This window comes from Colletotrichum jinshuiense, chromosome 4, assembly GCF_051148585.1.
Source record: "Colletotrichum jinshuiense chromosome 4, complete sequence".
NCBI lineage: Eukaryota > Fungi > Ascomycota > Sordariomycetes > Glomerellales > Glomerellaceae > Colletotrichum > Colletotrichum jinshuiense.
Window position 1 is genome coordinate 1751926 of NC_139311.1, and position 26221 is coordinate 1778146.

The following is a 26221-nucleotide window of genomic DNA, read 5'->3' on the forward strand; positions in this document are numbered from 1 at the left end:
CGGGGTTCCACCAGGAGGGTGCAGCTTCCCCTCCCGCCCTCTTTCTCCCTCTCCGCCTCTTCCCCTTGTCCACCCCTCCGAGTATTCATCTGCCATTATAGTGCCAGAACAGGCCAAGAAGGATACCTGGAGAGAGAACAACGGGCGGCGGAACTCCGGCGCTGAAGAGATGGCCCAGGGCCGAAAGCGGGAGAGTGGGCACGCCAGATATGTCTCTCCAAATATAAACCGCGCCACCCGCCCTACATGTATGTACGCATCCGTATTTGGCTAGATCCCGTGTCACTAAACGTTGTTTTCCAAACCTCAAGGTGCCCGAAAGAGTCTATACACACCTGTCAAGGTCGAGATCGTATAGCATCCGAACACCAGTATAAAGACGAACGAAGCTCGAGGAACCAGACAGCAGTTTTCCCTCCTCACCAGCCATCAAACAGAGCATACTCTCTTCCCAAGCCATATCCAACCAACCAACCAACCAACCAACTCAACCATTATCTCTCTCCCCTTTCCACCCTTCAAAATGAAGACCACCGCCGCCCTCGCCCTGCTGGGAGCAACTCTGGCCTCGGCCCAGTTCACCAACCAGACCAACCCTTTCTGGCTCAAGTTCACCCCCTGCGGCGGCGGCTCCGGCGAGACCTACCTCTCCTCCTGCCACTCGGGCGCCGCCCAGGCCGGCCTCTGCCCCGAGACGGACGGCCCCGTCGAGGAGGCCAGCCGCCCCACCACCCACACCCAGTACTTCCTCAACGAGACCCAGGCCGACTTCCAGGGCAAGCTCCTCGGCGCCCTGACCTGGAACCAGCCCTTCGGCAACGGCGGCCCCGTCTCCTCCTCCATGGAGCTGACCCCGCAGCTCGTCAGCAACGGCGCCGTCCCCATCTTCTCCCCCGGCGCCGACCGCGCCCTCTACAGCCTCGGCTTCGACGACGCCGACAAGCTCTTCGTCCGCTCCTCCGCCGACGACTCCCGCGCCGCCCCCAACGAGGCCCCCCGCTCCGACGAGGCCTACTACCGCTGGCACGTCTGCTGGACCTTTGTCGGCAACTACTACTACAAGTCCCTCGTCTGGGTCACCGCCGGCCCGCCCTCCAACCCCACCTGCGAGCCCGTCGACGTGTACCGCGAGTGGGCCCCTTCGTCTTAATAGGACGCCGTCTCGAGAGGATGTGGGGAAGGGCGGAAGGGGAGGGGGCACTCGTTTCTGACTTGTCTTTCCCTCCTGCCTTGGGACCGTTGCCCCTCCTCCTCCTCCTCCTCCTCCTCCGGTCCTCCTGGCGTCGTCTTGGCCCCGCGCCGTGGCGGTGCTCTATTAGTACTCCGTAGCTAATCTTAATACAAACCAACTCTACCTGATACTTGATAAGCGCCTTTCTCTCTCCCTCCCAATTTCTCTCTCTCTCGCTCTCTCTCTCTCGCTCTCTCTCTCTCTCACTAGAAATACTGGGTAATGAGCGTGGCTGTCCCACGTACATCATCGTGACACTGTAAACACTCTCACATGACTTTATGAGCAGACACATGATCCATTGAAAACAGAGAACTTTTTTTTTTTTAGATGAACTTGACGCTACGATTTGGTTACTCGCATTACATGTAGAAGTACTGATGATTAGGGGTACGCCGTGGTTTGAATCCCTCGCTACTCTGTACGACGTTGCCAAAACAAGGGGGTATAATTTGAACGTCTTAAAATCCCAAACGCCAACTCGCATGTTGATATCGTCCGTCAGACAAAAAAAGAGAACCAAAGAAAAACTCAGTATGGACTGTAGCCTCCCGCTCCCCTAGCCTAGACATCAAGCGACCTCGTGCGATCAACGCTAGGCCGCCGGGCTCTGTCCCCCCCCTTCGCCAAGTCTTCCGCATCGGCCTTGTCTGCCTTCTCAGCACGCGCCTCCCCTTCCTCGTTCTCTGCGATATCATCTCCTCTCACGCTCTCGGGCTTCTCTGCAGACTTGCGCGCCTTATTAGTGTCTGCAGATTGCCTCGTGTCGACGCTGTGCCTCGTCGCTGGACTCTTGAGCTTTTCGTCCACCTTGCGCAGCTCCTTCTCGGTGCCGACAACAGAGCTCATGCCCTCGCCCTTTTTGATCGCCTGGAGGGCGAGCCCGGCAATCTCGACATTCTCAAAGGCGGCATTGTTTACTCGGTCCTTTTTGGATGGCAGCATGCCTCTGACTCCCTTCTTCTTCTCCTCCGCCTCCAGGGTTTCCATGAGCTCGCAGATCGTGAGCCAACCGTCCATGACCTCCTTGTCCATTTTTTTCTTGGCGTCGGCCGCCAGCTGACGTCTTTCGCGTTGGCCCTGCACGAGACGTGCCCGGCGGACGACTCTGTCGGGCTGTTTCCTTCGCTCGGCTTGCTTGGCGATGCCTTTCAGGGTGTAGCCGAATGGACTGATAATGGCGCTGAGGTCCTTGAGGACAAAGCCCGTCAGGCCCATGCCAGTTCCCTTGACGAAACCCTTGATGCCCTCCTTCTTCGCACCTCTGACGGGCAGTCGTACAAGACCGGTAGTGCCGTCGTAAATACCGTATACAAACTCTTTACCGGCCGCTTTGAGACCTGAGCTGATGCCTGTGACACGGGGCGGGCGTCTAACAGTGTCGTCTCCGTACAAACGAGGAGCATTGTGGAAGCCTTGCGCAATTGCCATCGACAAATCTACCGGTGCCTTTGCCAGAGCTTGGGCCGACTTTCCTACACCCTCACCAACTCCAGTGGCGTAGTCCTCGACAGCATTGTCGACGGTGGTTCCCGTGTCAACAGACGACATTGTGTCTCGACGATCCTGCTGGCCGGGTCTGCCAGAAGCGGCACTCCCATTTGCGTGAGCCGGCTCCGAGTTTTCGGTCTTGTTCTGATTCTTGACGTTGTCCGTACTCTTATTCTTGCCCGGTTCTGTCTGGTTGCCGTTGGACTCGAGAGCGTCGTTGCTGATCTCGACATGTTGGTGGAGATTGCCATTCGCTGCGGGATTCCGGTCTTTGGCGCTTGTGCGCTTGTCTCTGAGCGCCCTCAACTTCCTCTTCTTCTCCTTCTTCTCCTTGCGCTTTTGAGAGGTTTTGGCCAGTTTATACGGAACACTTCCAATCCCCCCAAATACGTTGCCTACCGTCCCGGCAATTGAGCCCGCGATGCCCGTTACCGGCTCGCCAGGACCCTCAAAATCGTTCCATTCAGTATGGCGCAGCAGTCTCAGCTTTTTCCACGAGAGATGGCCGTTTTCGACGATGACGTCGGCAGCGAGGGCACTGAGCTTGATGTTGGTCTTCTTCACTGTCCAAACTGCAGCACGGTCCCTCAAGATAGAGCAGCGCATAGAGTTCATGCCTTGCAAAGTTAGATGGTGATGGAAAGAACGAACGGCATTCTTCGCGCCATCACCCTCCAGCTCGATGTCCTTGGCCACCTTGTTGGCTGCTTCCTGCGCTTCCTCTGTCAGACAGTACTTAATGCCGTCGGCGAGCTTTTCGGCATCGAGTTGTTTGTAGGGCACGGCCTCGGGGCCTGCTGAACAGTTTGACAGGATACTTCCCCAGAAATGCTGATCGCCAAAGAAGGGTACAATCATCGTCGGCTTGGCACACTTGAGCGCAATGGCGGTGGTTCCGGCGCCGCCGTGGATGACACAGGCCTTAACGCGAGGAAACAACCAGTCGTGGGGCGTGTTATCCAGCATGAATATGTTGTCGGGAACGTCCATTTCGTCTCCTCCCAGTCCGCCCCAGCCCTTGGATACTAGTGCGCGCACTCCGGCAATCTTGACGGCCTCGAAAATCATCTGAGTGAAGCGGTCGGCGTCATCGACGACGATGGAGCCGAACCCAATATAGATGGGCGCCTCGCCGGCTTCGAGAAACTTCTCCAAATCGCTCGGTGGCTCAAAGGTGGATGCCAAGTCAAGGAAGACGAAGCCGGAAATATCAATCTCTTGCCCCCAATCCTGAGGCTTCGGGACGAGGCCAGGACTCCAAAGATAGCTGAAAGGTACATGAAGACGATAGGTTGCGCCGGGGGCCCAAAGAGTGGAAACGGCATCCAAGCCGAGTGTCTTGACCCGGAAGTCGTTGACTAAATCACCCAGTCCCTGCCACACCATCATCTCGACCAGGGGGTAGGAAATGAAGTTGGTGTATCCGGGATCCACGTTTGATTTTTTGATGCTGGCCAGGGGGTGGGGGAAAGCCTGCGTCGGAGTGTAAGGAAACGTGAACATGAGATGCAGAGGGATACCGAGAGCCTCGGCGCAGTGTATATGAGCGAAACTAGGAGGGTTGGCAATGATGGCATCAGCAATAAACGGGTCCTTTTCTCCCATCATTCTGAGATTATGAACGTCCTTTTCGTCGTCGGTGGCGTTGATGCAAGCTCTCCAGAACCCGTCAAACATCTCCGCCATGGCAGATCTCCGTCGCCCAATATCTCCGGCCTTGACAGCATCGAGGGTCGGGATCATGCCCGGGTTCTTGACCATGAAGGCCATCAGCTCCGATGGGTCTCCGCCAACCGAGAAGAACTCGAGACCCGAATCCTTCTCAACAAACTCGCGAAAGGCTGGGTGGGTCGCGATGCGAACTCGATGCCCATAGTCTTCCTTCAAAATTTTACCAATTTTGAGAAAGGGCTGCGCGTCACCTCGGGAGCCGATGACCATGATGACAATGTTCAGCCGCGGCTTCGGTTCGCGATCGGCGGTAGCTGTGGTGGCGGAGGAGAGGCGGGACGAGGGGCGCTGGGCACCCTCGTCGTCCTCTCCGCCTTCAGGCACGGGCACGACCTTTTTCACGGCCTGTCCCAGAGCCTTGGCCAAGTAACCAGTGTTTGCTGTCTCTTTGACCGAAATACGCAGTCGGCCATCCTTCTTCACCTTTCCCTTGGTGTTGTAGTTCTCGTTGCCGACTTGAAATCGGCGATAACGATCCGTCATCTCTCGCTGGTGTCTTGCGTGGGCTTTAGCATTGGCTTTGTCAGCTTGCTTCTCGGCAGAGGTCCTGGAGTCTCCGGCTTCGTCGTCCGAGGAGTCGCTTGAGCTAGAATCGGAATCTCGTCTGCTGGCCTGCTGTAGTGCCTTGTCTAGGTAGGAGGTTCCCGCTCGCTTTGGAACGGCGCGAGATGCCGCACCTATGGCGCCACCTTTACGGCCAGGTGCCTCCGTCATCCATCTCTTGTCGACGGAGGGGCGGTCTTGGTGATTGACTGTGCCAGACAACTCGGGGCGCGCGGAGTCTGCAGGGACTGCCAAGGTCTGCTTCTGGCCTCTGTCTTTTTGCGATATGTCAGGTATTTTGGGCGTGGTTGCTGACTGTGGCGACCGACCACTCAAGGGCGAATCGATTTCGGGGGGCACAAAGGACGGATAGACAATGTTCTTGTCCTCGTCGCGTACGACAGCGACGGGCTGGCCATCTCGGTCGATTTCGTCTACGTGAAGCTCTCCGGGCGGCGGGGTCGCAGTCGCTTCTGACTCTGTCGCGGTGCCCAAGGCAAGAGTCGCCGCGGTAGGTGGCTGCGCCATGATGGCGATGGCGCTCACGTGTGATTGAGCTTGAACAGGGTTTGTCGATAGTAATACCTGAGGTGTGGTTGAACGTAGCAGTCCGTAACCGACGCGGGGGTGTCGTTTGAATTAAGAATAAAAAATCAAGAATCAAGAAGAGGGCCTCAATATTGCCATGGGGTATGGTGTGGTAGCAGTTTGGTAGAGTCGCTTAGGGGCGAAAGTCGTAAGTGTCGAAGAAGTCGCGTCACCTGGTCTTGGCTTGTTGTCACACGAAAGGTTGACGTATGGAGCGAGAGAAGCCAAAGAGACTGCCAGGCCAAGCCACCCAGGCGAAAAGAAAGCGACGGGAGAAATAAGAGACAGCGCCGGTCTCTGGTACCGGGAATACCAGAACATGTGCGGCCAGAGTTTCACTCGAAAAGCAAGCTTGCGAGCATGGCTGGACGGCTGGCGCTCCGATCTAGCTGTTTCCAAGGGCAGTCTGAGCTGGAATTTCCACCCCTGGCGGATGACATCACCTCCCGCTTGTGCTAAGCGGTTCGCTGCAAGGTGCCCTTGCCAGTGAGGTAGCCCCTGGTCCGGGTAGCGGGCTGGCATTGGCTGGCCCCGACTGGCCCGTGCAAAGGCAATCTGGGCTTGGCAGGCCGGAGAGTCTCCCCCGGCGGTTGTCGAATCAAACCACAACCATTCCATCTCTCTCCTCAAGCTTCCGTGTCAATGTTACCACCGTGACAGCACTCTTTTCTGTCTGACAATCACGTCGCCCGCTCTAGTCAGACAAGTCAGGTACGGCATGACGCCCGAGATGCAACCTCGATGAGATTGAGTGGTGGGACCGGCTGCCAGCTGTCTCCGCCAACCCATATTGGGCTCGAACCCCCTTGACAGCACGCCCCCAAACATGCACGTCTGGGCCTCTGGGCTTCCGGGTTTGAAGAAGAATACCATGGTACATAGTGCAGTAGTTTTCTGGCGCCACACATGCAATCCATACCTGTTCCGCCGGGCTCTTCTGGCCCAATAGATGGGGATGGCCTGGACGCGCTTGTGAAGCACAGCCACAGCCACAGCCCTCTCGCCACACTCCGCGTCTACACTGTCGGCATTTCTCAACGTTGATACTCCCCAGGATGATATTGATATGTGTTGAGGGCCGCACTCGTCAGAACATCTGGCCAGCGCGATGCGGATCTCAAAAGGACCGGACCGGACCGGACCATAGGTACACATAACTCACCTGGCACAGACGTCGTCATCCCACTGAAGAACACTAGCGTCTCGGTTGCGCCACAAGGCCCGTGAAGGCGTTAAGACGACGCCCGTGGGCATTGACAGCCAGTCTATGATGCTTCTGAGGCGGCGAGGATAAAGTGACGCTGTCATCGCACTTCTCCACAGCGACCCACCCTTAGCTTCACCATCATGCGTGCCTTTCGCACCTTGGCAAAGGGCAGCAGCAGGAGCTTTGGAGAAGACATTGCACATGGCAAACAGTATCACGCAAGGCCAGGCATAAGTTATCGGGCCCAGAGCGACATCTGGACCCAGAGACTTTTTTTTTCAAATTCATGCAGCTGCTTATTGCTCTACAGCCAAGGTAATTCGTAACTCATAAGAAACTCCACTCATGAACCTACTCCCCTCCCAAAAAAAAAAATGCAACGCCTTCAAATCAGTGAGCATGTCGGCTGACCGGCGCCGGGCTCCCATATTATCCAGCGAGCTGGTGTACAAGAAGTTTACTGCAAAGGCAGACTGTTCAACCGCATAATCAAGATGTCGAGTTGCGTCGCCACTTCTCCGCCTTGTCCCTGGTCGTCCACCTCCTTCTTCCCGAGAGCCGTTTGCAACGTCTTCGCGGCGTGCAGCAGGGGCTCGACGTAGCGCTGCTCCACAGCTCCGCGCATGCTGGCTGGCACCAAGTGCTGGAAGCTGGTGCCGGCAAACAGGAAGTAGGCAAAGTTGGCGAGCTGCAGGTGGAACGGGAAGTTCTGCACCCAGTACTCCCAGAGCGCGGGGACGTCCTGCTCCTTGAGGAAGGCCATGTTGGGGAACAGCGCGTATTGCAGTGTGTCGATTGCGTCCGTCGTTGCGAACCTGTTGGTGAGCTTGCGTTTCTGGGCAATAATGACCTCCTCCCTCAACCACGTCACTGCAGAAGCCTGCAGCGCGGAAAAGATGCAGTTCTCGAGGAGGTCCTCCAAGATTTTCAGGCGGTCATTGTCATCGGGGTCGTCGTGCAGAACGAGACCTGCAAGGGTTGTGGCTACATTCCTGACCGAGAGCGAAGGATGGAAGACGGAGACCAGCGTCAGGAGGTGGTGATACGGCATGAAGTCGCCCTCGGTCGGCGAGATACGCTTGTAGTTTTCTAGCCAGAGCCCCATGACGACGAGGGCTTCGGTGGTGCCCGGGTTACCCACGATGCGCGACTGCGGATCATTGCCAAGGAAGCGCTGGAGCAGCTTGAGGTGGTCGGGGAACATTGTCATCTGGACCTGTTCGTAATCTGCGTCGAAAACCTCGGCGGAGAAGAGCCAGTAGGCGACCAGGCACCAGACGCCTCCGGTGGAGAGCTTGATGGCTTCCGGGCTGAGAACATCTGTCTCGATGGCTAGCGGGCTATTGGGGACGGAGCCCTCGAAGATGTCCTTGACGGAGAGAGCATGCACTCTGTTTAAGCCTAGATCTCCCGCAAGGGCCTGATTTATCTGTTGTTAGCAGTTCGTCCGTCCGCAACATCGGACGAAAGGACATACCACTAATTGGCCAACCAGAGCGTCCCTTGCCAAAAGGTCGGCGTCCTCTTTGAAGGCGCGCAGCACGCTCTTGCGGACCACGACGCGCTCTGGGTTGTAGAACTCCAAGAGGCGGGATGCCCATTCCATGCCCGTGCAGTTGACGTAGGCCTCGATTATGCAGGTGATGAAGGACTGGAGCAGCCTCTTGGTCGTGGCCGGTTCGGTGGGCGCAAGCTGCTCCTTCTGCCCGGCCTCGGGATCGGGTGCATGCTTCGTGGGATCGCTGTCCTTGAAGGGGGTGTCGAGCTTGTTGCTGGATTGGCGGGTGGGGAGCGGCGGCCGCTTGTCGCCGGAGAGAGAGCGGATGAGGGCGATGACGGCGGCCGTCATGTCGGGATTGCGGGGATGGTATGTGCGATAGACACTCTGGAGGGTCGTGTGAACGAAGCGGGAGGGACGGGCGACGTTCAGACGCTTGTGCAGGATGCTCAACATGCCGACGAGATGGATGAAGGTCGCCGTTGTTTCCGGGTCGTCCTCCTCGTCGGTGGCCTCGTCGACGGTCTTTTCCAGGACCTCGAGCACCTTCAGGATCACCTCACGCGGGTTGCCCAGCTGAGCGATTGTTTCCAGGCACTGTTCGCTCCCTTGGATGGGCACGAGCATCTCGACCAAATCCCATCCGATATCCTGGGTGAGCTGGGCATCCTGGAGGATGTCGTTGAGCTCGGGCAGAATCTCAGGGGAGAGGACCTCGCCGATGATGGTCAGGTAGGTGAAGGTGTCGGTGGCAGGCGGCTTGGACTCGCGCAGAGCCTGGAGGCTCTTGGGCTTGTCCAAATCGGCCATGGCAAGAGGGGGATTCGTCGCTTCAATCATGGTCAACTACTCTGTCGCATGTGCCGTTGAAAAGATCTGGGCAGATGGCAAAAAAAAAAAAAAAAGAAGGTAAGGGGAGGGGATGAGAGGGGGGGAGATGAAGAAGGAAAGAAAATAAGAGGCTGCTGCAGCTGCCAAGTTTCGTCATCGGAGCTGGGAGAGCCTGAGGAAAGAGACAGAGCAAGGGATCCAACTCCAATTTCTCTCCACCGGGCAATATAATTAGCATGCCGCCAACGCCTCACCCACAGCACGACAGGACGCCGAGGCGGGCGACTGCACCATGGCAGGCGCAGAATCCAGAATGCCATCAGTGGGCGCAGCAGGAACGAACCCCGCACTAGCCCTGATTCAGCCGGGTGAGGATGAGTGGGACTGGTGGGAGGGACGCTGGAATCCCGACTGGGGCCTGCCCCGCCGTTGGGGCAGACGTGTCAGTGGACTGGTGCAGTGAAACCCATCGGGTCCAGTTGGTTCCAGGCCGCAACACTGGCGGGGGGGTGGGCTTGGCGGTGAGTGTGTGCAGTAGACACTGCTGATGTGTAGCGGGGGGCCGGCGCCTGTCAACAACTGAGACGGAGATCTGAGGAATGAGGTTGGGACAGTGGCATCTTGGGAAGATCGGCTCGTGTTTGATTTATGCTTGACAACAGAAGCATCCGAACAGACTGCGAAACCACGCGACCCTTGTTTTCCATGATCTGCGGGACTGGGACGGGACCCTGAAGAAGACGGGTTTTGAGACAAGGCACGAAATACCCAGGCCAGGCCAGACCAGGCACGCACCGTACCATCCATCCATCCATGGGATGGGGATGCGATGCCATGCCATGCCATGCCATGCGGGCTATCGATAAGAGAGATAGATGGCGCGAGAGATAGGGAGTGGGGACGGATGCACTGCGATAAGACCTTGGCGGCTGGGGACGAGGTACCCATACCCTGGATGCCCGATCCCTGAGTGCGTCCTTGTCTCTCCTCCCTTTGATTTCTTATTCGGGCTGCGAGCACATATATATATGTATACAAACAAGCACAAGGAAGAAGCGTCGAAAAAAAAAGAAGCTCGTGGGAAACGCCAAGTCGCAGCTTGAAGGCATGGCACCAAAAAAAACCAAAAAAACATGAGACTGAATGAACATCGGCGAGTGAAGCAGTTGTGCGAGGCACCCCGCACTCGCCTTTTCGTCCCAGGTCTCGCTCGTCCTCGGCCGTTCCCACACCACTGAGAAGCGGCCCGGTGCTAAATCGACCTTGGTGAGGCGAGTTGAGGCATCGGCCGTGGTCAGGGTACTTACTTGCAGCCCTGCGGTGGTACATGGACAGTCGCCCTTCGCCCCCCAGCCAAACAGGTACCGCAGGATCCTCCCTCACGGCTTGGCAGATGTACCGTACCCTCTTGCCCAGCCCGTCCCTCCCACTTCCAGTCTGATCAGGTGCGCCCCCCCGTCTGCCACTGCCACTGCCTACCAACGCCGCCGCTCTCTGCTCTGACCGACAGTTACCGGCAGCCTCAGCGGAGTGCAAGGCCACAGCCAAACCCTCAAGGCAACCTCCTGCCGTCTCGTCCTGCAACCTCACTCGCTCCTGTCGCCCAGCTACAGGCTTCACTCGTCCCCTTCCCACCTCCCGCCCTGCCGTGCATCTCCCCCTCGTCCCCGAGCAGAATGGTTAATTTCCTCCACCTTCCCCCGGAACTCCGTGCCGCCGTGGTTGAGAGTGTCGTCGACCACTGGCGATACGGCGATGAATCAGACTCCATCGCCGGCTACGCCTCCGTCTGCCGGGAATGGCAGGCCATCGTCGAGCGTTTCAACTTTTCCGTCCTCCGCGTCACCCAGGCCAGCCTGGACGACTTTGAGACGTCCATGGTTCGCTCCCGCCGCCGTGTCGTGAGACAGATCAACCTACACGTTGAGCTGCCCACCTACGACAATGATCCCTGCGAGAGGAAGGAGACGTGGGAGGACAAGGCCGAGAACAACGCCTGCTTTACCCGTGCCTTCTACCATCTCTTCCGCATCATGAGCTCCTGGACCTCCGAGGACACCCATCGCGCAGGCATCGACCTGATCTTGACCATCTCCTCGCCAAGTGACCTCCGCAACGCCAACTTTGAACTGTGGCAGCGCCGCAGATGGAATATCAAGGATATTGGCGAGAAGCGCTTCGCCGACTCCTGGATAGACTTTGTTGGCCAGGATGAGGAGTTTGACCGCGTGAACCTCCTGCCCGAGGTCAAGGTCATACGCTCCTTCACCGTGAGCCCTCAGAACCATCGCGCTCTGATGCCCCCCGCCCATGCCGACGTCATTGCCAGACTGCCGGGACTTAAAGAGGCATGTTTCGACATCACCAAGGACCGAAAGAAGGAGACACGCAAGATCCACTTCAACCGTATGTGTGACTGCTGCAATCTCCTCTCACACCTTTTGCTCTGCTTGATTCGCAACTTTGACTAACACTGACCAGAATTTGCCGGCTCCATGACTACGTGGCCGGCTTCTCTTGAGTCGCTCACCATAGCGTCCAACACCATCTCATCGTGGCGTCAGATCCCCCACGAGGCCCTGGCCGAGGGCGACAGCGGTGCCAAGCTCTGTGAGAAGCTCCGCTCCGCTGCCCAGCACCTCAAGCACCTGAACATCACCAACGTCGTGCGGATACGCGAGTTCTTACGCCCCCACTGGCCCCAGGGCATGGACGACCAGGAGGCCTTCCTGACGAGCCGCCCGTACAGCCCGGAATTCTGGCGCCTCGAGACGCTGCACATCTCCTACGGCTCCATCTGGTACAACACGGAGTGGCACAAGCAGGGCGACAACATAAACGAGTCCTCTGAGCTGATCGACTTCCGCCAAAACGTCTCTCTCGCCGCCGCACGGCTGGTGTGCACGATGCCGCGGCTGCGGCACTTGACCATCAAGCAGCGGCCGCTGATGTGGGCCGGCAAGCACGAGCTCGAGTACAAGGTCGAGGCGGGCAAGGCGAGACTCACGTGGACGAGCACGTTCGACTTCAAGCCGTGGGAGCGTACTGTGGAGGCGTGGACCGAGGTGGCAGCCCGGTGCGGGTCGAAGCTGGAATCTCGCATTGTGACTGCGGCGTGGCATACGGACGGTAAGGCACCTCACCTGCCGTCTCTCACTTTTTAGATCCGATTCACTTGGCGTTTGGGCAAGGTTAGGTATTCGGTGGAGTTTTGGAGTGGTCGGTTTTCGGTACCTCTCATCACACTTGGCTTTTGATACCCGGGTTCTCAGGTTCTGGAATCGCCCCCACGGCGAGTAGGCATATCGGAAGGGGGGACGGATATTAGAGGCACGCTGGAGACACGCCAGAAAGAGACGCCTTAGAGCGAATGTGGCAAACACGAACGGACCATAGCAATAACTCCTTTGGGCATTATTTCGGGTAGACAAATCGAATGAGCTAGCTATACACGATTCAAAACAAGCCGCATTGTTTTCGAATATGGATCTCATTACTATATAGGTTTGGGGGGGCATGATTCAGAGTGAAATGGGTTTGCTTCATGCCCCCTCCCCCCCCCTCTACCTTCCCGCCTTGTCCGCCTCTTGTCCAGTGCGCTGCACAGCCCTCGAAGCCGCCCCCGGCCAATCACGGAAAGGGGCAGTTGTGCCATTTCCGCGGTGAATTTATCGCCAACATGCAGTTCGAGTCTCTCGCCTGCTTTTCCCCGTCCTCGGTGTGTGAAACGGTGTGAGTAGAACAGGCGATATATGCTGTGCCCGTATGGCTGGACTCTGATTTCACGATGTAGGGTGGGAGGGGATTGTACATGGGATATCGGAGGACAGACAGATCCAAGAGGGTAGGTGGTAAGTAGGCAGTGGTATGTATGCCCTTTTCTCTCTCATGCATGCCAGTATTTGTTGTAAATGAATACAGAAACTAAGGGGGAACAAATGATTGACCCTCGGTTGGATATCCAGATTCCCCATCTCGGACTTCCCTACTTTCCCCCCCTCCCCTTTCCTGAACGCCGTTTCCCAGACGCCGTGAACCAAACCCTGAACCGAAAAGTAACCCCCTCCCAAAAAGACAACCCCCAAAGCCCGACCCGGTGAAAGACAAACAAGTAGTGGGCGGCACCAATGCCTTTGTAGCGCGCGCATCTACAGCCCATAACCCCCCCTCCCTATTTTTATTCTAGTCCTCGTCCTCGTCCATCTCGAGCTCGATGGGCTTGGTGCCCGGGCCCCAGCTGTAGCGCTTCCTCGTCCGCAGCATCCAGCTCCAGTGCGACCACGGGTCGTCGATGAGCTTGTTCATCTCGACGACGTCGCCGTGGCCCTCCCACAGCGTCGTCAGGCCGTACTCGACGGCGAGCCTCGCGTACTTTGTGGCGAGCCACGGCTCGCCGATGCCGTTGTACTCGATGGCGGCGAGCGTGTAGGCCTCGCTCAGCAGGCTCCAGTTCTGCTCCTGCTCGTACAGCGAGATGAGCAGCTCCGCCATCTGGGGCGTCGCGCGCGACGCCGGCGTGTAGTCGTTGAACTCCTCGCGGAGGGAGGCGATCTGCTCAATGCGGCGGTCCGACTCCTCCGTCTTGAGGCGGTCTTGCATGCAGTGGTGGCACGAGCAGTGGAAGCCCCAGGTCGAGTGCAGGCGGTCGCGGCGGGCCTCGCGGCTCTGCATGGGGTCGATGTACGAGAGGGTGAGCTCCTCGCCCGGGATGATGTCGCGGATGGCCACGGTGCGCTGGGTGAGCGTGCGTGGGTCGAACCAGTAGTCGACGTTGGGGCGGCAGTCGTGGTTCATGCGAGAGGCTGAGGCGGCGGGTGTTAGTGGATACGGGTTGTTTCTGTTGAATTGCACTTGTTCGGGGAAAAGGGGGAAGGGAGCTTACTGTTGACAAAGACGGCGTAAAAGTCGTCGTCGCGCTTGGCGTCGTCCATCTCGACGTCAAACGAGTTGGTCACGAGGATCTTGTCGACCATGGAGAGGTGGTCGCCCTGGTATCCGTGACTGGACATGTTGAGCCACTGTCCGCGGTGGTTGAAGGGGAGGTAGTCCACGGCGTGGGCCTGCATCTTCTTCATGTCCTCGGTCGGGACGTGGGAGAAGGCCGCATAGTCAATCAGCAGGCTGGCCGTCTCCCTGAGGATGATCTCGCCGCGCCTGATGGGGATCGTGGCCACCAGGCCGTAGTCCTTGCCCGGGACCTTGGCGACCTCGAACTTTTGCAGCGGGCGGTTGGTGCCCTCGAGCGCCTCGGGGACGGTGAAGCCCAGGTTGCGGGTGATGTGGACGGCGCGGTCGGCGTCGGTGATGATGGAGATGCCCTTGCCGCCGTAGGTCGCGGAGTGGTAGATGCAGAACTCGGGGGCTTCGGTGCCGTTCTTGAAGCAAGGGGCCTTGTGCGTCCAGTGCTTGTCCGCCGGGGTCAACTCCGTGGAAGCCGAGCTTCCGGCGAGGACGGCCTGGTCCCCGAGGCTGCTGAAGAGATCCACGCCGTCCTTGCTACGGCAGATGGAGTTGCTGGAGGAGGCGGCGAGGAGCTGGGATGAGATACAGATTTCGCCGGAGCCCGCCGAGAGGATCTTGGAGTCGTGAAAGGCGGCGGCGGAGGAGCCCGCACCCAGGACCAGAAGTGAGGGCTTCATGATGGGCAAAAATATAATGAGAAGGAAAATGAGTCGGTCGAAAGACGAAGAAAGAAGCCGAAAAGATTAACCTTGGCCGTGATCTACACAACAGGAATGAGAAGAGAAGACGAAGAGCTGTGAGAGATGGAGACGCGACTTCGTCCCATTAATCTATGCCAACCACTCGTCGAGAACAAGCAGAGAAGGTGGGACATGGGATAATATTAAGTATTCCAATAAGAAAGGCGAAAGGACCCTGGGGGCTTCGACTTGAAGCGTGGCAACCGTGGCGGCACGGGGTTCGAGCTCGGCGCGCTCTGGACTAGCTAGCGTTTGGGATGCCCGCGGGGGAGCAGGACGGAGCCATGGGAGATGTGATGGTTGTGATGCGCGGGTGCGGGAGACCTGACAAGGTCCGCGAGCTTAGTCGATCCCAGATCCCGGATGGTTGGGGGCAGGTCTGTGCCTGCGCCTGTGCCTCTGCTTGGGCGAGCTCGTCTGCCTCTCCTTCCGCTGCGTTGCATGTGCCCGAGTCTGGCCCTGGCCTATGGAACAAAATGACCGTATGGCGGCCCCGCGGCAACAACCCCAGCCAAGGCAGAGAAACAAGAGTTGCAAATCGGACTCTTGGCAACTTAGTAAGGTTGTCTTGTAACGGGGGAAGGGTTAAGCGAACCATGGGCAGGAAGCGCCCCCCTCCCCTCCCCTTCTGGCCCATGGGGGTTCGCGGGAGTTGTTTGATCGCCTCGCGTGCATTGGATGCTGGATTTAGGGGGTGTGCGGGATGTTTCTTGTGTCAAGATCCTCGCTGGTGGGCGTTCAAGGGGTTGTGCGCTCGTGTCAGATGTGTTGCAGGAGCTCCCAGAATGTGGGGAACAGGTGGAAAGGGGTGGCGTTGCAGACACGCGGGAAGACGAGGCAGGCGGCTTCCAGTGAGCGTTAGGGGGCAAAAGAAAATGTCAGACAAAACGAGTTGACACTGATCACCTAAGTCTTGGCCGCCACCCATGCCTTCTGGCCCACAACCTTCCTTGCACTGCAGGTGTTTCCAAACGCCTTCTGCGGGAGGATGTCAAGCAGCGGGAGTAAGAGGAGCAGCGCAGGCAGGGAGGGAATCCGACAGAATGAATGCCGAATAAAGTTAAATTTAAAGAATGCAGATGCGGTGTTGTTGGGATTGACTTGCCTCTTTAATGGGGCGCGTCTGCTTTCGCACTGGTGGAGACGGAGAAGCGCTCTTCTCTTCTACTGCGGACGGATCGACCACGCCATTTTTTTTGTTCCTAGAAATAGCTGCTACCCGCAACGTCGAGGAAAGTCGCGACGAAGTAGACGCACGCCGGGGCCATCTGTGCCACCGCCGCAGAGATGCACGGAGCATCATATTCTGGCCGCTGCCGATATCTGGCGCCGCGTAAACATTATCACGTACGTCGTCTCCTTCTGTCCTGACGAACGGCAGCGGGCTGCTGGCAGGCGACCTATGTTTGGCAGCACTCGCCCTTGTCCCAGAGAATGCGGGATTTGACCTCGAGATGCAACATCAGTCAGTATTGGTTTATCAATTGTATTTTTTAAAATATAAGTTTTGCAATTAGATGGAGGAGAAAAAAACTTTCCCGCCAGAACTGCCGTGTTGGTATTTTTGGTGTTGAGTTTGTCTTGTTTTAATGGGCGCTGCGCCCAAAGAAGGAAGCGGATCCCCAACGAATGAGTCCGCTCGATCGGGTCTCGGCGGTCAGACCCACCCCGGACACGGCCCCGACACCAAAATGGGGCCATTTCGGAGCTCCGACAATAAAAGCAACTTCCCCTACATATCTGCCAGGTGTGCGGGATCCCCACATTCATAAAAATCCCAGGACCTCTCGAGATTGCAAGTGAACGAGGAAGATGAAGAAAGGGGGGGAAAAGAAAAAGAAGGAGAAAGTCAAAATCAAAGGTCTGAATATCATATAGCGGGCCTAGTTTTTGGCCTCCTTCGCCTCCAAAACGCCGCCCCTCTTCCGGAACTGGTCCGCAACGCTCTCCATCTCCACGGCGGGGAATCTCGGGTCCTTCTGCCACGGCAGGAAGTCGCTGCTCGCGACCATCCACCTCAGCACCACGCCCTCCATCCTCCTCCTCACGTCCTGGTACTCGGCCACCTCGGCCAGGTTGTGCAGCTCCCCGGGGTCGCCCTCGCGGTCGTACAGCTCCGCCGGCTCGTACAGCCTGTAGACGAAGGCCCACTTCTTGTCGCGGCACGACACGCTCTTGCCGACGATGGTCGTGTCCTCGTGCTGCAGCGCCGCCTTGATGTCGTACGGGTACGGCGCCTGCTCCAGCAGCGGCTCCTCGCTCGTCAGGAACCCGCCCTCGCTGAAGGCGAACTCCTTGTGCCCCAGCACCGCCCCCGTCTCCGCGTCCCGGCCCGCCGACGTGAGGACCCGCGCGAGCGACGCGCCGCAGTGCGGGAAGTGCTCGCCGACGCCCGCGAACTGCAGCACCGTCGGCAGGAGGTCCACCATCTCGGCCATCTCGTCGTAGACGACGCCCTTCGGCAGCCCGGCGCCGCCGACGATGAGCGGCTCGTGGGTGAGCGAGTCGGAGAGGCCCGAGGGCCACTTCTCGATCATGCCGTGGTCGCCGAGGTACTCGCCGTGGTCGGTGAAGAAGAGCGTGACCGTCGAGTCCCAGTGTCCCAGCGCCTTGGTGCGCTCGACGACGCGCCCGAACTGGTCGTCCAGGCGTGAGATCATGCCGTAGTACGTCGCCATCACCTCGGCCCAGATCTCGGGCGTCGCGCGGTGGGTGCCGTACCTCTCGCGGTTGAGCTGCATGTACCGGGGTTCGTAGCCCGTCTAAGCCCCGCCGACGTGTTAGTGGGTAATTCGATTGCGGGCGATATGCGATTCGGAGAATGCCCAAACTCACCTTGTCGTCCGGACTCGTGGGCTTGCCCATCTGGCTCCGGTCGTACATGGAGAAGTACGGCTCCTCCACCTGGAACGGGCAATGCGGGAAGATGAGCGGCATGAACAGCACCCAGGGCTTGTCGGTCGGCGGGTGCTCCAGCCACTTGATCGCGCCCTTGACGACGGCGTCGTCGTAGTCCATGGCCTCGCTGGGGTTCCTCAGGCCCTTGTAGAACAGCCTCTTCCAGATGTCCTCCTTGTCCTCGGGCTCCGGCCGGTTGCCGCCCGCGAACCGCGGCACGAACTCGGGCGTCTCGAGGAACCCGTACTCGTCCAGCGACAGCTCCGTCACCGTCGGCGCGAAGGTGTCGCCCCGCGGGGCCAGGCACGCGACGTGGTACCCGCCCTTCTCCCTGAGGGAGCGGAACAGGTTGGGCTCCCACGGCTTGATGAGGTTCTCGAGGGAGCGGTGGCCCGAGACGTGCGGGTAGTTGCCCGTGAACATGCTGCACCGCGACTGCGTGCAGACCGAGGCCTGGACGAAGCAGTTTGTGAATCGCGTGCCCTCGGCCGCGAAGCCATCAATGTTGGGCGTCTTGACGGTCTGTCATTCCGGTCAGCGCTGCGAGTCTTGAAATCAAAACAAAAAAGACTGGTGAAATCCGCGCCGGGGGCCAGGCAATTGACCAACAGACCTTGTTCCCGTTGCAGCCGAGGGAGTCGTACCGGAGCTGGTCCGGCATGAATATGATGAAGTTGGGCTTGTCCACCTTCAGCCCGCTGGGCTTCGGGGACACCTCGTGCGGAGGCTGTACTTGCGGAGGGGGGACCATCGTTGTGAGGAAAAAGAAAGGATGCTAGATGCGGAGAACAGCTCAAAAGCGAGTGCCCCCGGGGAGCGGGCAAGTTCTACATATAGAGGAGGACGTCGACACCGAGGGGCAGGTGTGCTGCCCCTCGATGAGAGTATTGCTGTAGCCCACATCTTGTCTCATTCGCCAGCTCCCACTGGCCGAGAGGACGTTTGACACTGCGATTTGCATCGTGCAGCTGTTATCCGGCGAGATCCGGCCACTGAGTGGAGACTCCCGTGGGGCCAATAAGGGCCGGCACCGGGCCAGTTTATCGTCCATTTTGGGATATGGGTCGGCACCGGATCGTCGTAGCCCACCGCTCGTCATTCAAGCTCACATGCACCATCCATGGGCATTTCATCGGAACAAATTAAATGAATGGGTCGATTGAGACGGCTGCACCGGGAAGGACGCAGGAACCGTCCCCATTGCAGTCCTTGGGCGACAGGCCCATCACTTTGCCGCCCGCAATGATGCTGTTTCTCACTGATGCAGCGGCTGTTGGGCCAATGAGACCATCCTTAGGAGTGCCTCTTTTGACGGATGGCTCATACGGAGAATTCAGCGCTACGAGGCCAGGCTTTCCATGACTTAATTACACCGCACATTCACGCAGGAAGGCTTCATCACAAAGCAACAGACAAAGTGAGTTTACGAGGACTAATGAAATTATACAGCATTAGGAAATAAAGGTATTCCTACAACCCGGCATTCGCCTTCACCACACGGCGATTCCTGTTTTCGTTTAGACCGCGGGAAAGGCATCCCGGGGTAGTCGTTAGTAAATATACGTAATTGTTGCGCCCAGAGCCATATCCAAAATGTCGATGCACGGTTACTCCACAAACACTGGCCGATCCTCTGTTTGTGGATCATGCATTGATCAAAGTCATCGGTGCGCAGGGTATAAAAGTGTGTGTCGTCGAACGCCATGCCATGTTGAGAAAAATGCTGAAAGCTTTGTACAGCGGGTACAGTTCTGTACTTGAATTTTGTCCAGGCAAATAGGACACTTGAAAGTTGTGTTTGGTGTTTAGTTGAAGCGCTCCTTCTCCCGCAGGCCACCGATCGAGTCCATATCAACGGAGTAGAACTGCGACTTGCTATCCTTCTCGTACGCGGGCAGCTGCTCGTCACGGACAGGCTCGAGGCCGACGGAGCCACCGTCGCCGACGCGGACGACCAGCACACGGCCGCTCTTGCGGCGGCCGCCCTCGTCCTGCTCGTCAGGGAAGGTGATGTGAATCTCGGGGACGTTGTCGGGAGAGTGGGGGGCGGATTGGGGGTTTTGGAGCATTGGCGAGCGTCCGTCCTGGCCAATGTACAAGACACTTGACCGGCCGTCCTGGCTCGTCTGGATGGTGAGGTTGTGGTGGTTCCTGACGCTCTTAACTTCCTGGTAAGCAGGGAGCATCTCGTTCTGCCGTTGTTGCCTGCGCACGCGGCGCATGAGGAAGAGTGTGGAGACGAGGAGAAGAGCGAAGAAGACCAAGGCGAGAACGACGATCATGAGGTTGAGCGTGTCACCGCCATCGCTGTCGCGGCGGACAACGCCCGGGGCGTTTCGGGAAATAAGGTTCTGGATGGAAGGCATTGTGTCGGTCGTGAGGGGGCCTGAGTATTACTGCAAATATCCCTTTGCTGAAGTAGTTGAGCAAGGCGGCGGAAGGGAACGGTATTCGATGTAATTATTAAACGAGAAGACGGCTATAGTGGCAATCGTCAGCATCGCGAAGGGGTTTGTTGCACGAGGGTCCGAGGTGTGCTGAGACATTCTGGAGCATCGCCGGGCATCGCAAAGGGGGACCCGTTCCAGGCCTCCCTTCTCACCGGCAACGCAACGCAACGCCGAGTCTCTGGCCGGGTCGAAAGGGGAGAGGAGGGAGGACTCCAAAAAAAGACGTAGCACGTACGTAAGGGATTAAGTCTTCTCTCTGCAGGCCGTCGCGGAAGTCGTGAAGAATGCAGTTGTCTCTCGTTGTCGTGGGTGTATTTTGATATTTTGGTTTTTTTTTTCGAGGTTCGGAGGTAGGTAGGTAGGTTAGGTACGTAGTAGCGGAATTAACGAAAGGACGGAAAACAGCTGAGTGAGTGCAAGCTGAAATTCCAAGGGGGAGGACAATATTAGAGAATGACTGTGGTAGGTACTAAGGTAGAGAGCGAGCGACAACACGGTCCTGCAACGAACAGCAAGGACGACGACGATTGAACAGAGTTGTTGAAGAAGAAGGGGAGGGAAAGAAGAGGAGAAGAAATCAGGAAGGGAACCGAGGAGGGATATGTCCTGGAAATGAACGAGCAGGGGGGGGTTTACCAGTGCGGCGCGGTGTGTGGTGCAGTCTTGCATCTGGACTGGGCAGTGGGCGGTGGTGGCCACACTCAGTGGGCATTGGACGGCGCCGGTTGAGGAGCCTGGCAGGAACAAACGATGGAGCCAGTCCATTCCTGGCCATGCACCCAAGGATAATGCAATGACTGCATAGCATAGCACCCACGGAAGCGCCATGGGGCCCATGCTTGCCGGTTCGTGATGGTAGATGAATCCTCCCTAGGACCCCGGCCCAGTCGTGGACGGCGGCGGCCAGGAACCGCCAGCAAGCAGAGCAGGTTAGCTTAGCAGGTTGCTTACCGCCTGGCAAAAGGGGGAGACGAGACGAGATGGCATCGGGCGACGGGCTCGGAAGGGCTCCCACCTCCCCCCCTCCCCCCTCGAGCGAATCCATAGTTCCATTGGCGTAGTGGACCTGGACCGGGCGAATTCTCCATTCTGGCAAAGCACAGCCCATGGGTTGAGTTGGGATGTGGAAAGCAACGCTCCAAGATTGAGCACATCTGACAGGCACGCACAATTCGTCAACGGGCGGCTGTAATTTCCGCCATTGACCAATGGAAGCGGCCGGCGTCTGCAATTTGCGGGGCGTCGCTAGGAGCCGCCGTGAAACGGCGCGGATTATTGGGCGGCCGTTGGCCATTTCCGAACTAAGCTCATTGACCCCCTGCAGGGGCTCATAGCTTGCGAGCTCGTGTGCAAGAGTGAGCCTGGCGTGCCTGGTCATGTTCCTGGCCGCCCCCCTGCCCGCTCCTGGGCGGCAGTGACGAAAGCTGGGACTCCCCTTTTTCTGTGCAATCTGGACTCGCAAATCAGCACCCACCGTGGGTATGCTTTTGTGGAAATATTGCACAGAACACGCGGTTAGCGTTGTGATGCCATCCATTTCCAGAAGGAGCCTACGTCCGTCGCCGTCAGCAAGCGGCACCCTCAGCAGAACTCGGCTTCAAGGCCAATAAATAAACAAAGCGGCTTGACGAGAGAACAACAGCAATAAACGCCGCAGCCCTCGAGGATAAGTACATTCACGCACTCTCATTCAAAGTTTACATGTGTGCATGCCCGCATCCCCCCCTTTGCTTTGCTTTGCTTCGCATGCCATGCCATGCCATGCCTCACTTCGCTTCGCCTCGCCTCCCCTCACATCAACTCGCTTCCCTCATACCTTGTCCGCGCCTCTTCCTCCACACCCCATTCGAGGCCTCGACCTCGTCCTGTTGCTCCCTCCCGAGTCCCAACCCTACGCCATGCATAGCAAGGTGGCGCTTATTCCATTCCATCTCGACCACGCTTCCTGGCTGACAGGTTGATCCATCATCTCCTGGCCAGCTCTTGCCCACTACCTCCGGGTATCCGTCCCGTCGTCGACGACAGACGAGCTATGTGTCCCATTTCGGCCTTTGATCCCTTGATGGGGGTGGCAACGAAGTCAAGCACTCAAAATGTCAAATCAGGTTTGCTTAGTCCTTCCCACCCACCCCGTTCCCCGTTCTAGAAGGACCTCATTTTCCGCCCTCTCCCACATTTTGGCGGCGGCAACCTCCCGATGCCAGAAATAGCTTCAAGGCTCCAGAAGCCACTTGTCCCGTCCATGCTCTGTGGAGCACGCTCCACATCACCAGCTCCAGCAAAAGAGAGCCTCTTGCTACGCATAAGATTAGTGTACTGCCTTGCGAAAGGAGGGACACCTTCACGGACGCCCATTGCACACAAAATCATTCCCGGGCCGCAGCGATCTAAGCATAGCCTTTTCGTCCGGCTCCGCCTGCCGGCTCCTGTGCTCGCAGATCATCCCGTTTGGGAAGACTCACGAGATTTCCCGGAATTACTGTTGCCCCTTGGAGACAACCGAAGCTTTTCAATTTCGTTTGTTATGACCCATGTTACATTATCCAATCCAGCGGCCACCTCCCGCTGGCACTTTCAGCCATGTTTCTCCGGCTCCGATGCAACATTGACAAGCCGCCACCAATGCGCCGAACGAACCCTTGTTGGGGGTGTGGCTCAAGCCCCAAGCCACTTACGGCGCCGATTCGTAGCCGCATCTCGTCCAGATACACTTCATACTCAACTCCACAGCGAGACGATCCCTACGCCTCATTCCAACGCTCATATTATTTCGGCACGCCCGTTCGGGGGCAGGAGATGACCCGGTACCCTTTTGCACGAACCGGTTGATAGCTGAGGGAGGGACTGATTATGTGGATTGGTTCGCACGGAAGAGCTCCGACGGCCCAGGAGACGACGACCAATGGATTGTCCTATCTGGCAATTTTCACTTCAAGTAAACCGAACCTCGACGCCTCGGATCGTCTATCAAATCTTTACGGTCCATCAAGAATTACTTCATGGTCCTCAACATAGCCGTCTCTGTCACCAGCGCAGCCTGCTCCTCTCTGCCCATTCCCACAACCTCCCGCTGACGACGAAGGCACAGGAAGCTTAAAGCCACGTCAATGACGCGATGAAGCATCCAATGGCATGGTTCTTCCCACCATGGTTTGAAATGTAGTCGTCTTCAGTGACGGTGGCAGCATTGGCCCGACCTCTGCTAAGGCCGTTATAATGCTGGGGGCATACCGTGGACACGCCACCAGCGCAGACGTGTTGCCAACATTCATTATGCAAACCGGCGGTCCCGACTCTCACATTCGAGGTTGTCAACGACACCAAGCTTGGATCACAGGCGGCAAAGCGGGTCGAAAGGCCATCGAGGACGGGGGAAACATCCAAGGTGTAGATATGAAGACTTCGGGCCTTTCAGCAAACCATACCGGTCGCTGTCAAGCTTGTCTTAACCTGGCGAGGCCATGGGCCAAACACTGCCAAGTTGAAACGCATCACCGAGGCATGCGACCTGTCCAAGGATGGAGCCTCGGGACATTCGCGACGGCTTGGTCTATAGGCGGCTGCCGCGGCAGCAACAGAAAACCCAGGATGTCGATGCCTAATGGCAAACGGCGATATTCACCTACACTGCGTAAGATCGGGACAAATTTGGCCACACAAAGCTCGCCTCACGAGGCATCGGTGCTTGCTTGAGCATTCGCGAATGCAGCTACCCGTTGTCATACGGCAAGAGGCCCGCGTTGGACACCAAAGCCCAATGATGGATATTGATCTCTTTGCTCTGGACCAACCACAGCAGGAAGCAGTGTGGTACTCTTCAGCGGTGCTGCAAGTGAAACCACATTGAGAGATGCCTGGGTGGGTTTCGCACAAGTGTCAGTCTTGGGAAATCATTCGGGACGGGAGGTGAATTTCGGCGGCTACAACGACATTACACGGCGGCGAGTAACTGCAACATCAATTTAGTGATGGTTGGAAATGTCTCAGCATACGTTGCTGGCAAAGTGCGTCGTTGAGATGCAAGTTCAGGTAGCCCTGTCGAAAAAGCAAACACGAGGCGGTCAGCCACCTGTGCTGGCTACCCAGATTATCTCTGGCCAACGGGTGTCCACCAGGTGTTCATCACCGTAGATCAGGGCCCTTGGGTGGAATCTCTGATTCGAGTTCTCCTTTATGCCGCGGGCAGAGTCAATCCCGATGAAAATGTGTGGCATACTGTTGCGAAATGCCTCAGGGTTTTTTCCTATATATCTTTTCTTTTTCTTCCTGCGATAGCATCATCTTGGGCTGGGCCGTCATGGTGGCTCGAGTCCGTGAGCTATACGGTGCCTGGCCAACAGGCAATGATGTGTTTCCATCGCCAGGTAGCTGGGCAGTTTGCACGACTAATCGGCATCCAGATGGGTTCTGTCACCCCGAGGTCAGTTTGTTGAAAGAGGGGCGGTCTCGATATTCTTACTGTTCCTTTTCTCGCCCTCTTCATGCAAATCCTTTTACCAAAAAGAATATTTTGTGGGATCTTTTATGACGCCACAGACATGGAACCCCGGGGACCGACAAGAATCTTTTGATGACTGCCTCGGCCGCATAGCCGACTAGCGGGCAGCCAAGCCATTGAACAAGCAAAAGAAAAGCATCCGGCGGCCCCTCCCCTCGAGGCGGGCAACATACCCTTGTGTCGCACGGCGTTCAGAGAATAATGACAAAACAAGAGTATCGGTATTTGTGGACCAACATAGACGTTGGGCCCTCGCGATATAATGTCTAGCATCCTGTCCGGTGACTGGATACAGCCCTGGGAGAGAAACCCGGCCTGAAGTGACTCCACGTTCTCATGCAACACAACATACCTAAATGCAAGTTGATCGCCATACCGCAAGCCCTGAAAGCCGAACAAACGATGGCTCGCAGGGCACCCATCGTTGGGGAATGGCGATCCCTGCCTTGATCTACTCTGCACCTCTTCGTAGCCCGCAGTCATCCAATGAGATGTCGCCCAGGAGCGTCAACCACACGAAGCGTGGGAATGAGAGCCACTTGTTCGTTACTGGCTCCTCCAAGCAACACAGTCGAAACACTGAAACAAGAACATCCCCCGCTAGAGTGGGTCCAATCCGGGGATGCACTTGGACCGGCCCTTTGGGGAATTTTTTTCCAAGCGAAAAAGGTCCCCTGAAGTTTCACGAGACCCCTTTCACCCCGAGCAGAGGGAAAGATCATCTTTGGCTCCGGACACTCGTGGATTTTTTTCCACCCCTTTATGGACCACTGGACGGACGGTATGGCACGCACGCAATGTATTCCTGAGGACCGATGTCGCACCCGTGAGATGTCGCAAAGCAACGCACGGCAAGACAGAAAGCACCTTGCTCAGCAACCCGTTGCGAGAGGACGAGCGTTTGGTGGCCACAGCACTCGGGGGGAGGCAGGCACCCTTGGCATGGACAGGCAGACTGCGAAACATGTCAAACCCAACGAAGAGGACCAATCCACACCAAGGCCATGGTTTCTGCTCAGGGCCAGCTTGTCTTTGACATCTTTAAGGGGGTGAGGGGCCGCGCCCCGGATGCGGTGCGACGCTGCTTAAGTGAGTTGCTTGTTAGAGATGAACGCTAACAGGCGAAAGGCTACGGGACAAGCCTGGCACGTGTGCTTACTGAAAACAACTCGTTCCTACCATGTAGCCATCCCAAGGGCTCGGACGGCAGATGTTGCGGATCGAAATGCGGCACCTTTTGTTCTTTTGGTTGGCGTTGCCATCCTAACGGGACTGATGTAGGTTTGACAGGGCGTGTTGGGACGGTGAAGCCCAGGGGGGGGGTCCGAGACGGCCCCGTGGACCGGCTCGTACCAAGCGGCAACGTTTGAACGGTTCCATTCAATCAATCCGAGGGATGGCGGAACAAATACATGCCAGCGCGGTCGCCAACAAACATTACAACATTCCGCGGCACTTGTTCATGAGACGAGATATTGCAGCCACGTTCCACGAGCTTGTCCGCACGGCGAAGAATCAACCAAGCATCCTTGGCATGGAAGCCCAGGCCTCAC

At 57.4% G+C, this 26221-nt stretch overlaps 7 protein-coding genes across 7 annotated transcripts; 2 read left to right on the plus strand and 5 right to left on the minus strand.

The window, feature by feature from the left end:
- Positions 1-523: 523 nt before the first annotated feature.
- On the plus strand, positions 524-1150 carry EsH8_IV_000445 (uncharacterized protein; the record flags this gene model as incomplete). The annotated part of the gene is made up of 1 exon (XM_083265335.1): positions 524-1150. One exon carries the CDS (start codon positions 524-526, stop codon positions 1148-1150), a length of 627 nt encoding a protein of 208 aa, XP_083124230.1.
- A 645-nt stretch (positions 1151-1795) lies between these two features.
- EsH8_IV_000446 (uncharacterized protein) lies at positions 1796-5524 on the minus strand (the record flags this gene model as incomplete). The annotated part of the gene is made up of 1 exon (XM_083265336.1): positions 1796-5524. The coding sequence occupies one exon, from the start codon at positions 5522-5524 to the stop codon at positions 1796-1798; it is 3729 nt and encodes a 1242-aa protein (XP_083124231.1).
- Positions 5525-7248: 1724 nt separating this feature from the next.
- On the minus strand, positions 7249-9129 carry EsH8_IV_000447 (YAP-binding/ALF4/Glomulin; the record flags this gene model as incomplete). The annotated part of the gene is made up of 2 exons (XM_083265337.1): positions 7249-8211; positions 8269-9129. The coding sequence occupies 2 exons, from the start codon at positions 9127-9129 to the stop codon at positions 7249-7251; spliced, it is 1824 nt and encodes a 607-aa protein (XP_083124232.1).
- A 283-nt stretch (positions 9130-9412) lies between these two features.
- On the plus strand, positions 9413-12284 carry EsH8_IV_000448 (uncharacterized protein; the record flags this gene model as incomplete). The annotated part of the gene is made up of 3 exons (XM_083265338.1): positions 9413-9562; positions 10557-11526; positions 11602-12284. The coding sequence occupies 3 exons, from the start codon at positions 9413-9415 to the stop codon at positions 12282-12284; spliced, it is 1803 nt and encodes a 600-aa protein (XP_083124233.1).
- A 1018-nt stretch (positions 12285-13302) lies between these two features.
- EsH8_IV_000449 (SET domain-containing protein) lies at positions 13303-14759 on the minus strand (the record flags this gene model as incomplete). The annotated part of the gene is made up of 2 exons (XM_083265339.1): positions 13303-13922; positions 14003-14759. The coding sequence occupies 2 exons, from the start codon at positions 14757-14759 to the stop codon at positions 13303-13305; spliced, it is 1377 nt and encodes a 458-aa protein (XP_083124234.1).
- A 1946-nt stretch (positions 14760-16705) lies between these two features.
- EsH8_IV_000450 (alkaline-phosphatase-like protein) lies at positions 16706-18471 on the minus strand (the record flags this gene model as incomplete). Its single annotated transcript, XM_083265340.1, has 3 exons — positions 16706-17584; positions 17658-18242; positions 18334-18471. The coding sequence occupies 3 exons, from the start codon at positions 18469-18471 to the stop codon at positions 16706-16708; spliced, it is 1602 nt and encodes a 533-aa protein (XP_083124235.1).
- A 1054-nt stretch (positions 18472-19525) lies between these two features.
- EsH8_IV_000451 (uncharacterized protein) lies at positions 19526-20086 on the minus strand (the record flags this gene model as incomplete). The annotated part of the gene is made up of 1 exon (XM_083265341.1): positions 19526-20086. One exon carries the CDS (start codon positions 20084-20086, stop codon positions 19526-19528), a length of 561 nt encoding a protein of 186 aa, XP_083124236.1.
- Positions 20087-26221: the final 6135 nt, after the last annotated feature.